This window comes from Embiotoca jacksoni, unplaced genomic scaffold (assembly GCF_022577435.1).
Source record: "Embiotoca jacksoni isolate LCO1_2020_lvr unplaced genomic scaffold, fEmbJac1.0.p SCAF_16, whole genome shotgun sequence".
In the NCBI taxonomy this organism is placed as follows: Eukaryota; Metazoa; Chordata; class Actinopteri; family Embiotocidae; genus Embiotoca; species Embiotoca jacksoni.
In genome coordinates, this window is record NW_027185296.1 from 9,780,001 (window position 1) to 9,792,925 (window position 12,925).

Here is a 12,925-nt window from a genome sequence, read left to right on the forward strand (position 1 = left end):
CTCCCATGATGCTAACGGTGAGACGAGCCAACCAACACACATTACTCCCTCACAGAAACACTTTCTGAGTCACTCTTAATGGTGTATGTTTGTTATTCAGCAAGAAGACTTGCCATGTACCAGGAAATGGATTCTGAGGAGGAAGAGTGTACGTCTCACAGTGGGACCCTGCCCAGGCGGGACAGCGTGTCCAGCCACCAGAGCACCCGTGTGGTGCTGCGCTCTCAGAGCACCAAGTCCCACCGCAGGACGGGCAGCAGGGCGGAGGCCAAGCGAGCCAGCATCCTGTCCAAACACACGGCCTTCAGCAGCCCCATGGTCAGTTTGCCCTCACCGTCCCGCTTTCCTCACCGCCGTCCCCCTGCTGTCTGCTCTCCCACTGATAAACCCTGTCTATCCCGCAGGAGAAAGATATCACCCCCGACCCGCAGCTCCTGGACAAAGTCAATGAATGCAGCAGTCAGATGGACTTCATGCGCGTCCACAGCCAGCCCATGTCCCAGCTGCCCTCCGACCTCTCCGACATCATCGATTTCTTCATCGCTCTCACCATCTGCAACACGGTGGTGGTGTCCTCCCCCAACCAGCCCCGGCACAAGGTAAAACTCAGCAACAGAACTGACCTTTGACTTTGGCCACATCTGCTGCGGCCAGATGTGTGATCTTTATCACATTGATTATTCTGTAACTGAATTCCACACTTCTTGGTTCTGATTTGAGCCTTCATGTGTGTTGTGTATCTGTGTACCAACATAAACAGCCATGTTTAACTAGCAGGTGAAGCCAACCTTGCGTTTAATTACTGTAATAGACGTGTGTGTCGGAGCTGTGAGGAAGCTGACAGTGTATCAGCGACTAGGTGCTGTCTTGCTGGAGTAAACCGAATGAAACTTCCAGGGTTCCTTCTATTTTTTTATTTTATCAGAAAGTATTCACCATCTAGTTAAAAGCCAAGTTATACAGTAAGTCACTTTTATGTTGAGTTCCTTTGTAAACTAAAGGAAGATAAATATCTAGAGCTGAGAGGTATTATAAGGAGCATCCACAAGGAGCCAAAAATTCAACTGATATCGCTCCAAAACCTTTGCTGGATTTTTTTTTTTTTTTTTTTTTACTTCTCCTTTTTTGTAGTAGTTTCCATCTTTTGAGAAAAGGAATTCAAATTCACGTTTCATGTTTCATAAAACCTTCCAAAATATAACAGTCCCAGTGTTGGTTTGCACGTAGCTCTCACCGCGTCTTTGATGTGCCCCAGCTCTGTATCCGTGTTTTGTTTTGCCCTTGTGTGAGTCCGGGTGTGGTCGTCCTGTTCAGAGGTGATATCCTCTCCTCGCCACACACGCTGCTCACCGGCTCGTCCTGCCAGTCAGAAGCACAGATCTGTGCAGATGAAACTGGACACAGTGACATATTATTTATGGAAGCCTGTGTTTTCATTTGGAGGTTATCTGATAAAGTGGAGAGAAATGTAAATCTGCACAGAAGCACTGGCTTAAAGACAGTTTTTTCTTTTCTTTTTTTTTTTTTCTTTTTTTTCTTGTTTTGCTTCATTGTCCTTTGTGCTGGTATTATTGTTCACATTTTATTATGATGCCCTTGTAGCTCACCTGCCACCTGAGTGATTTATACATTTATATATGTGAGAAGCGCAGCTCCTGCCAGGAGACCTTAAAGTGAGTCACTCTTTCTGCTATTGTTCTGCACCACCTTGGGATGTAGGATTGACTGAAGGATTATGGCCAGAAGAGGCATTTTCATCAGCGCTGAAGTCGTCTGTACCACAAGAGCTGGGCCTTCTTTCTCAAAGGCATCTGAAGACCAAAATAAAAAGCTTTAAGCTTTAGAAATGTTTCCTAAAAGTAGCCTACATACTTTACAATGCTCTTACACATGATCATAGATTAATAAGTAATGTCCCACCCATTGGTTTCAATGACATTTTTTTGTTCGTTTCTTTCATCACAGCCATCACTGCTCTCTGTTGAGTGACGTTTGATGGAAAAGTTGAGAAATTTGAAAATAAAAATGAGAAAATAAAACTAAAGTAACACAATAATTATTAATCTGCACCAAACTGGCCAAGTGTTGCGTTTCACCTGACCGACCTCCACCTGTCATGCAGTAATCATAGAAGTGGAGGGCAGTAACTGTTGATGGATTGACATCAGATTTGATGCATATGTGTCCTCATTTTTCTTTAGTGTCGTCATCTTCAGATCAAAATTGTATTCATTTTTGTTAATTATTTTTAGGACTGAATACTTGCAAAACTATCCACATTCCCATGAGCCTCTGCTGTCGTTAATGCTACATTGTAACATGCTGACATGCTCGACTCAGATGGTGAACACGGTCGACTTTCCACAAGGGCCGGGCAATAACACCTACAATAGTTATCATGATTAACTGTCACATTTACCTCCATAACAACTAACTTGACAATTCACTTCACTAAAATCCATTTTCAAAGTAGACCTATTTCTTGAATGATTATCCCTACGCAATAAACAGAAAATCAGGGATTTGGATGCAAGTAACATTTATTTAATAATCAATAGGAAGAACATTTTTATTGTTTTGAATCTTTTTAAGAATAAAATCTTTCCTATAGTCCATCAAACTGAATGTGAGAGGAACATTGAATTCATATTCTCTGCTTCAGACTCTTTCCTGAGCAACTGCTGAAATAGAAAATAAACCTACAGGACTGTTTCGCATCTCTTCATTTAAATTTTGGACTTGTGTGAAAATCTGATGTGTTGGGTCATATTTATGCAGAGATATAGACATTCTGAAGGGTTCACAAACTTTTAAGCTCCACTGTAAATGCTGCAGGCCTTTTCTAACAAACAAGCTTACCAAATGAAAAACGTTCAGGAGTTCTGTTAGAAAACAGCGTCTCATGTTCTGCCGTCTCCAGGTTAGGTCTGACATCTTCTGCTGCTACTTTATTTCTTGTTGTCAACTCCACAGATTTGGTGTCATGGTTGTGTGTAAGATGCTGAAACAAATCGGTTGTTCACCCCTTTGGAGCTTTTTTTTTCTTGACTATATTTGCATGTAGCTTTTACTGTCCTGTGTTTGTTTGCTGAAGCCAAAGTGTGCCCACACCACTAAGACACTCTTAGTCGTAGATTAGATTCTGCACCAACTCTTCCTTGTCTGCTTCTGTTCCTCCAAAGTTGGCCCAGTAATTGTTTGCTGCCTTCGTTGAGCCTCATAGTTGAATTAAATAATTGTTTTTGTTAGTAAGCTGAGCTCTGATTTGGTCGGTGAGTTAACAGGCAGCTCCAGATTGCATTAAGGGTATGCTGAAAGTTGAAAGACATTTTTTTTTGGATAATATCATGGAAATTGCCGATTAGAAAGTCATAATCTTTATTAATCAGTTTATTTGATTAATTGCCAAGTCCTACTGTGCAGCTGCTTACTTCAGCATGTTAGCAGCGTTATTTTGAGCAAATTAGCAAACACACTAGCATGGCTGTATGACTCTTTGTCATGTTGTATGTTTACAGTTTGGATTATTGACTTAAATCTGTCACTTTAAAGTAGAGCCTGAAGAATATATTGGACGTCTGATGTATCAGTATTAGCGTGAATGTGGACCGATATGCGCTGAAATAAAAAAAAAAAAACCATAACATTATTCAGAATAAGATGCTTTGGGGGAATAAGAAATTGTTCTATTTTTGTGGTGAAGTTTTGTTACTTACTGCCGCAGGTGTGATTAACCAACTTTTCCTCGTCGTTCAGGTCCGGATGAGGTTTGAGCTGAAGTCTCCAGTGAAGACCATCGAGGACTTCATCAAACGCTTCACCCCCAGCCGACTGACCTCCGGCTCCAACAGCAGCAGCTCCTCCAGCCTCGTCACCAGCCGCTCCTCCAACAAAGGATGCTCCAGCATGCTCTCCTCCCCCTCGGCAGAGAGCACCCTCACCAAGCTGCACGAGGAGCAGCAGCCCTCCGGAGGCTTGGGGCACGCCTTCAGCCCCGTCCCGCCCTGCTACGACGGGAAGCCCTCCTGGAACCCGGAGGAAGGGGAGCTGCGCTACGAGGCGGAGTCGCCGGACGAGGCCGCGCTCGTCTACGCCGCCAGGGCTTACAAGTGCTCCCTCGTCGGACGCCTCCCCGACCAGGTGACTGTGGAACTGCCTCATCTGGGGAAGCTGAGCTTTGAGCTGCTGCACACTCTGGGCTTCGACTCCACCAGGAAACGCATGTCTGTGGTGGTCAAACACCCGCTGACGGATCAGATCACCGTCTACACTAAAGGAGCAGACTCTGTCATCATGGACCTCATCAGACCCCCCGACACAGGTGGGACAAATCTTCTCTACATGATCACATTCTGACATTATTGTGCCCAGCTCAATAGTTTGATGGTGGATTTCGTGTTAGCACACTCTTGATAAAATGATGACACTACTGTTGGCTTGTGGGTAGGAAGTGGTTGGACTGGGGTGTTGCCTCTACTAGAATTCATGATTTATGGCTGCGATGGGAAGACGTATTTTTCACATGGCTCATGGGCTTATTGGGCATGTCAGTAATGAGAACATTGAGGGGGTGGGGGGGGGGTCTCTTTCCCTGTAGAGCACTAAAGGTTTCACTCATCCTTCTTCCAGCCCTTAATGCTTTCCACTGAAGTAAACATATAGGGTGGCATATTGCGTAAGAGCTTGTATTTTTAGAGCCTCTGAAGTCAATGCCCACCTTGGCTGGTTTCTAAAAAACAACGTCCTTGTGTGTTTTCTCCCTCCTGGTTCCTTGTTCCATATTCTACAAGTTCTTCTAAGTCCTAATGGCGAAGGTGGAGAAGCTTGTTAGTATTCAAGGCACACAAAGAGCCACACAGGCACTTTTCACTAATGCTTCGTGCACAGTCACCAGACATCTGTCCAGGTGCTCGGCATGGACTGTTTCAGCACACAACACGCAGTTTGTAGAGCTGCAGCTCAGGAATATTGGCATTATATTGTTTAGTATTGTGTTGATTAAGCATTTACTTTGTCAAAATTTAAAAAAAAAAAAAAAAACATCCATCACAAGCAACAAATGTTTGGTAATCTTGATTGTTACGAGACTCTGTTGTAATTTCTGTGGATCATGGAGCCACATGGACATTCACCAGACAGGTAGGATTTAACAAAATAAGCTACAGGCAGTGTTGAGAAGGTTACTTTTGAAATGTAATAAGTTACAGATTACTGGTTACCGTGTTAAACATGTAATAAGTAATGTAATTATTTTAATTACTTAATCACAGTAACGTAACTTTTACATTTGATTATTTTTCTAAAAAAATGTTTTAAACTGGACAATGAAGCTAAAAAGTCATAAGAAATGAATGTAAACTACTCAGTGTAAACCTCTCAACATTGATTACTGTCGGCACATTAATGTAAACTGAATGAAGATGGAAATGTTTTGATTTTAAAGCACAGTCAACAAAACAAATCACAAGTCTGTAGATCACAGCTGACTGCAGTAAACATGTTCCCAGAACCTCAAACCAAGTCCGTTTCAGGTCGACTCCCTGGTGAGTGATGACACAACTATCAACAGGGCTGGGAAATGTTCATAGTTCTTCGACAGTGGTTCCTGAATGACTCTTAATGTTATCCGGCTTATTCAACGACATATCCATCTGCCTTGGGGTGGTTGATTAGAGCAATGCACATTGACTTGATCAGCAAAAAAGAGGTGGTGCCGATGCAAACAAGAGAAACAATCAAAAACAAGGCTCACATGTTGTTTATGTAAAGTCAACATCTGAATGTCTGCCACCTTGAATTCTGTGTACAGATCCAGATTTCTGTCTTTCATCTTATTGTGTGTTTCAAATGCTCGGTGACACTGTTTGCTTTCTGGCTTTGGGTCGTCTACAACTCGTCCCTGATCATCCGACTCAAATGCCAAACGTTCCCCTACATGTGTTGTCGTTGTTATTGTCCACTATCTCCTGTACCTGTGGCAGAAGACAAGTAGTATCACGCTTTCAGAATTTTGTTATCGACTTGGTACCGAAGTGCAGTCCTGGTGACGTCCTGACTGCTGTGCCTTATGGTGCCGGAAATCTGTGCGTAGCATTGGTAATATTTAGATACATGCGCTGATTTCACCACACACTTTGCTACTAATACAAAGGTATAGCGTGGTATTTAGAACCACTCTTTTGCTTTTTGTGTTAAACTCGCAGAAATTTGACATGATATATTGTAGTGCACAATGGAGTGCATCAGTTATGATACAGGCAACAGGCCGACCAGGCAGCCGAGCAGGCAAAGACGGTGGCTGCAGGTAATGCGTCCTCAGTGTGCATACAGGCATATTTTGAGTTTAGATCCAATCATACAGGGGAGACGGCTAACCAAGACAAAGATAGGTGCACTTCTTACTCAAAGAAAAGTTTGCACAAAGCAGGAAGCCCATCAGACCTTTACTGTCTTGGTTTGCCTGCAGATTCCCTCTGCGTGTGTGTTTAAAGTGCAGCATCTGAACAAATATTCAGCACAACAGGGAGAACAGGCACCCTGCAGCCCTCCCAACTGTGTCAAAACAACTGTTAATTGCCTGTTTGTGAATGTCAGTAAAGTTCGGTCTGGCCATTTTGGACTTTATTCACAGATGTACAACACAGAACAGGTCAAAAGCAGCGAATCCCAGCAAGACTTGTCCATGTTATTAACACCAGACAGGGCTTTAGGTGTCTGCATACCATACATGTGTGACTTATTCATGATTTATTGATTTAGTTTTACGAGTGCCATCATATCCTTTGTACTGCAGTATGACGTTGGGAAGTAAAAAGATTGAATTGTAATGTTTCAGGTTTTATATCCGATCATTGACAGTGCTCATAGATACTTAGTGAATAGAAGAAGTCGCTGCCTCTGCTCCTTCAGTGTTTACCATTCTTTTAAAAGTGCAGTACTTAATCACTGGAGTGCTCCTTTGAGATATCAACGTTTGTCCTTTCTTCACCTCCTGTTCCTGATTTAATACGATGTGTGGATTTCTTTTCATGAGGTGGTGTTAAAGCCTGTTAAACTGGTCATGTGACTGAATCAACCTGCACAGCAACTTGTCTTGACTTCCTCCCTTGTAAAAAGCATGCTGACATGTCATGTGTGTAATTCATTTATTTCACATGTCTGATGAGTAGCTCCTTCCTGTTCATTAGAGGAGTGCTGTTCATCTCGACAAGGCGGCTCGGCTTTGTGGAAAAATGGGTCTCCAGCTAAATTATCCTCCCACGCTGAACAACGACTTAACTGCAACACATCAGCGGAGGAAAGCACTCCCATTTTATTTTGGCATGTTTTCCAGCTGACACGCAGTCTTATTCTTTGGAGAAATTCTGAATTACAATAGGATTTATTGTATTGATTTTCCATTATGAGGTCCACGCAGCCATTTTGCATTGAGGCTGTGCTGATTGTTCATCATTTTTAATGCTCTCTATAGAGAAATGCCTGACCTGGCACAGTTTGCATTTCTAGAAGTTTTTCACTTACTTATAATTCAGAGCGATGCTGCTCAGTCGAGGAGAGAGGCTCCGTCGGGACGGATGTCACATTCACCCCCTCCACCTCCTCTACCTTGTGTCTCAATTCAGCGGCTTTAATGGCCGTCGGGGTGTGTCCTCGTGCAGACAACCCACTACTTTGTTTTACTGTTGGGCAAAAGCAACCAATTAGAGCGCAGTATGAGTTGGGCCTCCTCATAACACAGACCTCCATAATGGCTCCATTCAGCCGATGTGGGAGTTGTTCAGTGTCACTTTAATAGCAGAGCACGTGGAGGTGCTGGAGGTAGACTGTAGAGCCTCGGGGCTTAAACGTTAAAGAGTGATGTAACTCCAGACTCGCTCCTGCTGCAGCGTCCTGTTAAATAACAAGTTCCACCTCGTAACACAATTTACATTTTAGTAGTTATTTGTTTGCTGAACCAAAGAAAGTTGTATTATTAAAGCAGCTATAACAAATATTGTAATATCAACAATGGATTAATGGCTACATGTAATGGGAGAGGGATCGCTCACAGCGACAAAAGCACAAATAATTAATAATCACCTGAGTAGTTCTGCTTAACTGTTTTTGTGAATTTCAGCCTTCTCTTTTGGTTTTATGGCCCTCAACTTTAATAGTTTGGTTCACTCTTTTCACCTTTGGAAAAAAAAAAACATTTTATTATTAGATATTAGGCCTCAAAAAGGGATGTGTTTTTGGGGGGGTGGTTATTGACAGGCCTGTGGTGCAGTCTGGTCTCCGCTATAGGTGGGTGGGTGAATTGTTCTCTGGTTCCCTATCAGTTCGTGTCAGATTCACTCCTCGCTTCTCCTCTGCTCGGCCAAATATGGTCACTTCTGACTCCAAAATAGCAAGATGGCGACGGCCAAAATGCCGAACCCGAGGCTTCAGAGCAGCAGTTCACAAACCAACAGGTGAAGATACGGTTGGTTGCTGGTTGGCTCCACTGATTCCCATCCGTTCAGGCTGCGATTATTTAATATTACCAGCAGGTTTGAGAGGGTCGGTCTCTGTGCTGCAGTGGATAAATGAACTGTGACTCTTCCACAGCTTTATTTCTGATCTGTGTCAGGAATTTTTTGTTAAGGTCAACTAAAAAAACAACTAAATTCAGAGGAGGCTTGAGTGAAACAAGCATTATGTAGACAGCCTGCTTTTTTTATTCAGTAAGCAGCTGCTTTATAGCCTCCAGTTCAGTTTGCAGGTAAATCTCTCCACTTTCTGTACACTTCAGCTACGCTCAGCACAATCATAGGATATTTTTTCTGCTTACAAAAGAAATGAGATCTTATGCAGGCAGAGATCTGCAGGTGTAACAACTGTTTTAGAAAAAAAAAAAAATAACAACATCCAAATCTACCAAACCTGCTGTAATGTGACAGTAACACGTAGAAGCGCCCGGTCAGATACAAACACAGGACTGTGGCACCTTGAGCTGTATTCAGTATTCAGTATTTGTATTGTTTATTTAGGGATGTCAGTTAAGAAGGTGGTCCTTGAATGTGTACCAGGACACTTCTACACTACTAAAAGATATGCGTCCCAGTCCACCTCCGAAAGTAGCCCGAGCAGATCGGATATCGATGTTTCCTTAATGTGTCTTCAGTGTGTTCACACCTGTACATGGACATGTCCATCACCCGAAACGCATGTTAAATGTCAGGTGTGAACAGATCAGTGGATTCCAACTGTTGTGTTTACAGCTCGAGTCCACTGCCCCTAACTGCAGCTTTAAAGACTACTTGTGGAGGTTTTCTTTAAATTTTCCTGTAAATAAATGAAGCTGTTGTTTACATTCAGTGTTACGCAGACATATTGTGCATCCTTGAGGTCTAAAAGAGGGGTTTATTGTGTTTGCTTTCCTCATAAAGCATTTGTAAAGCAGATTTTCTGTTCGCAACCTGCATTGTTTACATCCATCATAACTAGTTTGTTAGCGCCACATGTTGATTAGTGTAATAATGTGAAATCATTGGCTGGAAAAAATATATTACATCACAACGCATAAACACAGTCATCTTTAGTGTTAAAGGCACTCAAAAACTTCACTGGGAACCTTCAACAAACAGGACCTGAATCTTACTTTAGGTGTATTTTCCCATTTTCACGGTCGGAAAATTAAACATCGTGCAAAGCTCCACATGCGTCTGTAAAGCCGTCTGGTTCTAGCAGCTCTTTGTCACAGAGGGAAAATTCATGCTGGCCTTTATTTGCATTGCTAAAGGGAAAAGAAACTACCGGTGTAATTATTACTATTTCAAGAGACGACCCAGTCTGCTAAAGTTATGATTTAAAACACATTTAGATTTCTGCCTGTTTTGTGTTGATTTTTCTTCCTTTCAGTAAAAATAATTTTGCTCGGTGGTGCATGTGTAGCTGCGCCTGCCGAGCTGTTGTGTTATTAGTGCGATTACATGGCTGGCGATCAGAGTGCTGGCTGGTGCTTCCGTGTCAGGAGAGCCATGAAGCCAATCTGTTTGTGCGCTGCCCCCCCCCCTCCCCCCACCCACACACACACACACACCACCACCACCACTACCACCACCACCACCACCACCAGAAAGATGCTGCGCTGGAGAGACACTTCAGCAAGACTCCATTACAAAACACGACACTTTAAAACATCTTGAACAACATGGAACATTCAGGCATGTTAAAATTATTTAGGCAGATAATTGAAATAGATTAATTATGTCTGTAAGATGGGATAGAAAATCTTCTTATCACATGGGAGACAGCCTGATGAGTAATATGAAGACATGGTGAAATATAATTTGAGGCGCAGCATACATGGTTAATTTAGGTGTGAGGACAGATGGCCTTCATGTGCCTGCTGGAAGACGTCTCTGGCGATTTAGAAATAAACTGCTTAACTACTTCTGCAAATTCCCTAAAAACAGGAAGATCAAACCTTCATTATTCTATCCTCTCCTGTTTTTTTAAGGTAACTCCAAAGGAAAACGCCAAAAGAAGATAGTCTGCAGGACCCAGAACTACCTGAACCTGTACGCCGCAGATGGCCTTCGCACACTATGCATTGCAAAGAAGGTAATCAAGCAGGGATCCATAAACCTGTGAAGAGCCGAACAACTGCCCTCCCTTGTTAAACTGCTGTAGAAGGTGATGGAGATGGTGCGTCGCAGTGGCACCGATGATCACATGGACCGGCCCTTCCTAAAGTGACATTCTTGGTGACTCAGCTGCAATCTGTGCCACTTTCCCAGACTGTTAATTTATGCTCTCACAAGCCGGGCTCATTTTACTCCCGCTTGTGCAAAGCCTGTCGCAGAAAGCGAAGCGATAAAACACCTTATCGAGGTCTCACATTCTCCTCTGCCATGTTGAAGCTGCTCCGCTGTTCAGTTTTACCCCAACACTTAACAGATGATGCTGTGTGTGTGTGTGTGTGTGTGTGTGTGTGTGTGTGTGTGTGTGTGTGTGTGTGTGTGTGTGTGTGTGTGTGTGTGTGTAAACTTTTGTGTTTATGTGTCAGGTCCTGAGCCAGGAGGAGTACGCCTGCTGGCTGCGGCGTCACTTAGAGGCAGAGACGGCCATTCAGGGGAGAGAGGAGCTGCTGTTTGAGTCGGCCCTACGACTGGAGACGAACCTCCAGCTTCTGGGTAAATGTTAGGTTTATTTGTTGGGCCTTTTTAGAAGATGATGCTGGGATTTGACCTAATATGCAAATTATTAAGCACAACACTAACGTTTAATGTGTCTCCACCCACAGGAGCGACGGGCGTTGAGGATCGGCTGCAGGACGGCGTGCCTGAAACTATAGCTTCTCTGCGGAAGGCCGGCCTGCAGATTTGGGTGCTGACGGGCGACAAACAAGAAACGGCCGTGAACATTGCGTACGCCTGCAAGCTGCTCGACCCCGAGGAGGAGATCCTAACTCTGAATGCTGACTCTCAGGTGAGCAGCGGTCAGATTTTCATAAACTCTGACTAACCTTTAACCCTACTTTGAAGACTTGACACTTATATCACCATTTAGGTTAGCTGATAAAATATAGTCCCGATGGTAAAGACAGAGATTTATATTTATCATGCTGTTTGTCCCCAGACAAATGCCCACACTCAGCTGGCAGCAACCTATCAGCTTAGCTTAGCATAAAGACTGAAAACAGAGGGAAACAGCTAGCCTTGCTTCCTTTTAAAGGTAACAAAATCCACCTACCAATACGTTTGAATTTTACTGATGTGTAAAACTGAAGTGTAAAAACAACAGGTTGGGATTTTATGGGCGGGTCATGTGCTATACTATCCCTTGACTTGACATAGTGACCTCCCAGCATCACTGCTAAATGCATGTATTTATAAGGATTTGTATACAGTAATTAAATTATATGTTACCATTTGATGGATTGTACTGAGTTTCATCTGCACACACTAGAACTTCAAACACACATACAACATACCAGTTTGACAAATTCAAATCCAGGATATTTGCATATTAAGTAAAAACCAATAAAATCCACAGTCAGTGGCTGCAGAGCTGAGGAGTTTTAAGCTCATTTTTCAATTTGGCTTTAAAGCCACTGACAGAACGGCCGTCTGATTGGGTCATCCACTAAGTTGTGGCGTTCCCAGGAAAAGCTGACAGCGCAAACACTGACTGAAAGTGAAACGCAATCGTTGAGTCATGTAATGAAGGAGAGCCCAAGCAATACTATACACAAGACACAAATTTAAATAAAACCTAAAATCTTAAAGCTCAGAGGATGGTGTCTCTCAAGTATCCTCAAGTATCCTCAAGTATCCTCAAGTGATGATGTAAAAGAACGCAAATCCTTTCCTTTCACACAGTCACTGTGTATCACTGTTATTGAAGCACAGAGGTCAGATGGTCACTTTAAGACCCACAGTGTTTGCTTCTTTGCTGTCAAATCATCTGGTCTCCAGATGTGAAGCAGGTCAGGCGGTTTTGATATCAAACATCTTGGTGTCCTGATGCTGACCTCCATCCCGCTCCATGCTTCTCTCTGAACCAGGAGGCGTGTGCGCTGCTGCTGGAGGAGAGTTTACACTACATCCAGGTCAAATTCCTCTGCAGCTCCTCCGACCAGGCCGCCAAGACCTTCCACATCAACTTTGCACCGTGTGAGATCTATCCCTCTTCATCTCCGTCCTCCCCCTCCTCGTCCTCCCACGCCACTCCCTTCTTGGTGCACCGGCTGGGCCTGGTAATAGACGGGCGGACCTTGGCCTACGCCCTGGACAAGAGCCTGGAGGATAAGTTTCTGGCTGTTGCGCGGAGCTGCCGATCTGTGCTCTGCTGCCGCTCCACGCCGCTGCAGAAGAGCATGGTGGTCAAACTGGTGCGGAACAAGCTGAAGGTCATGACCCTGGCCATCGGTGAGTACCAGGTCCACGATACATTATCGAAT

General features: G+C 43.6%; 1 protein-coding gene across 1 annotated transcript in view; it reads left to right on the plus strand.

Moving 5' to 3' along the window:
* Positions 1–12,925, plus strand: part of atp10a (ATPase phospholipid transporting 10A) — a 42,516-nt gene that overhangs the window by 14,650 nt on the left and 14,941 nt on the right. Inside the window, exons 7-14 of the mRNA XM_069150831.1 lie at positions 1–17; positions 101–318; positions 405–599; positions 3,757–4,321; positions 10,481–10,584; positions 11,030–11,156; positions 11,267–11,451; positions 12,530–12,893. The exon at positions 1–17 is cut by the window's left edge and continues 236 nt beyond it. Coding sequence (XP_069006932.1) covers positions 1–17; positions 101–318; positions 405–599; positions 3,757–4,321; positions 10,481–10,584; positions 11,030–11,156; positions 11,267–11,451; positions 12,530–12,893 — 1,775 coding nt within the window. The remainder of the gene's footprint in view (positions 18–100; positions 319–404; positions 600–3,756; positions 4,322–10,480; positions 10,585–11,029; positions 11,157–11,266; positions 11,452–12,529; positions 12,894–12,925) is intronic.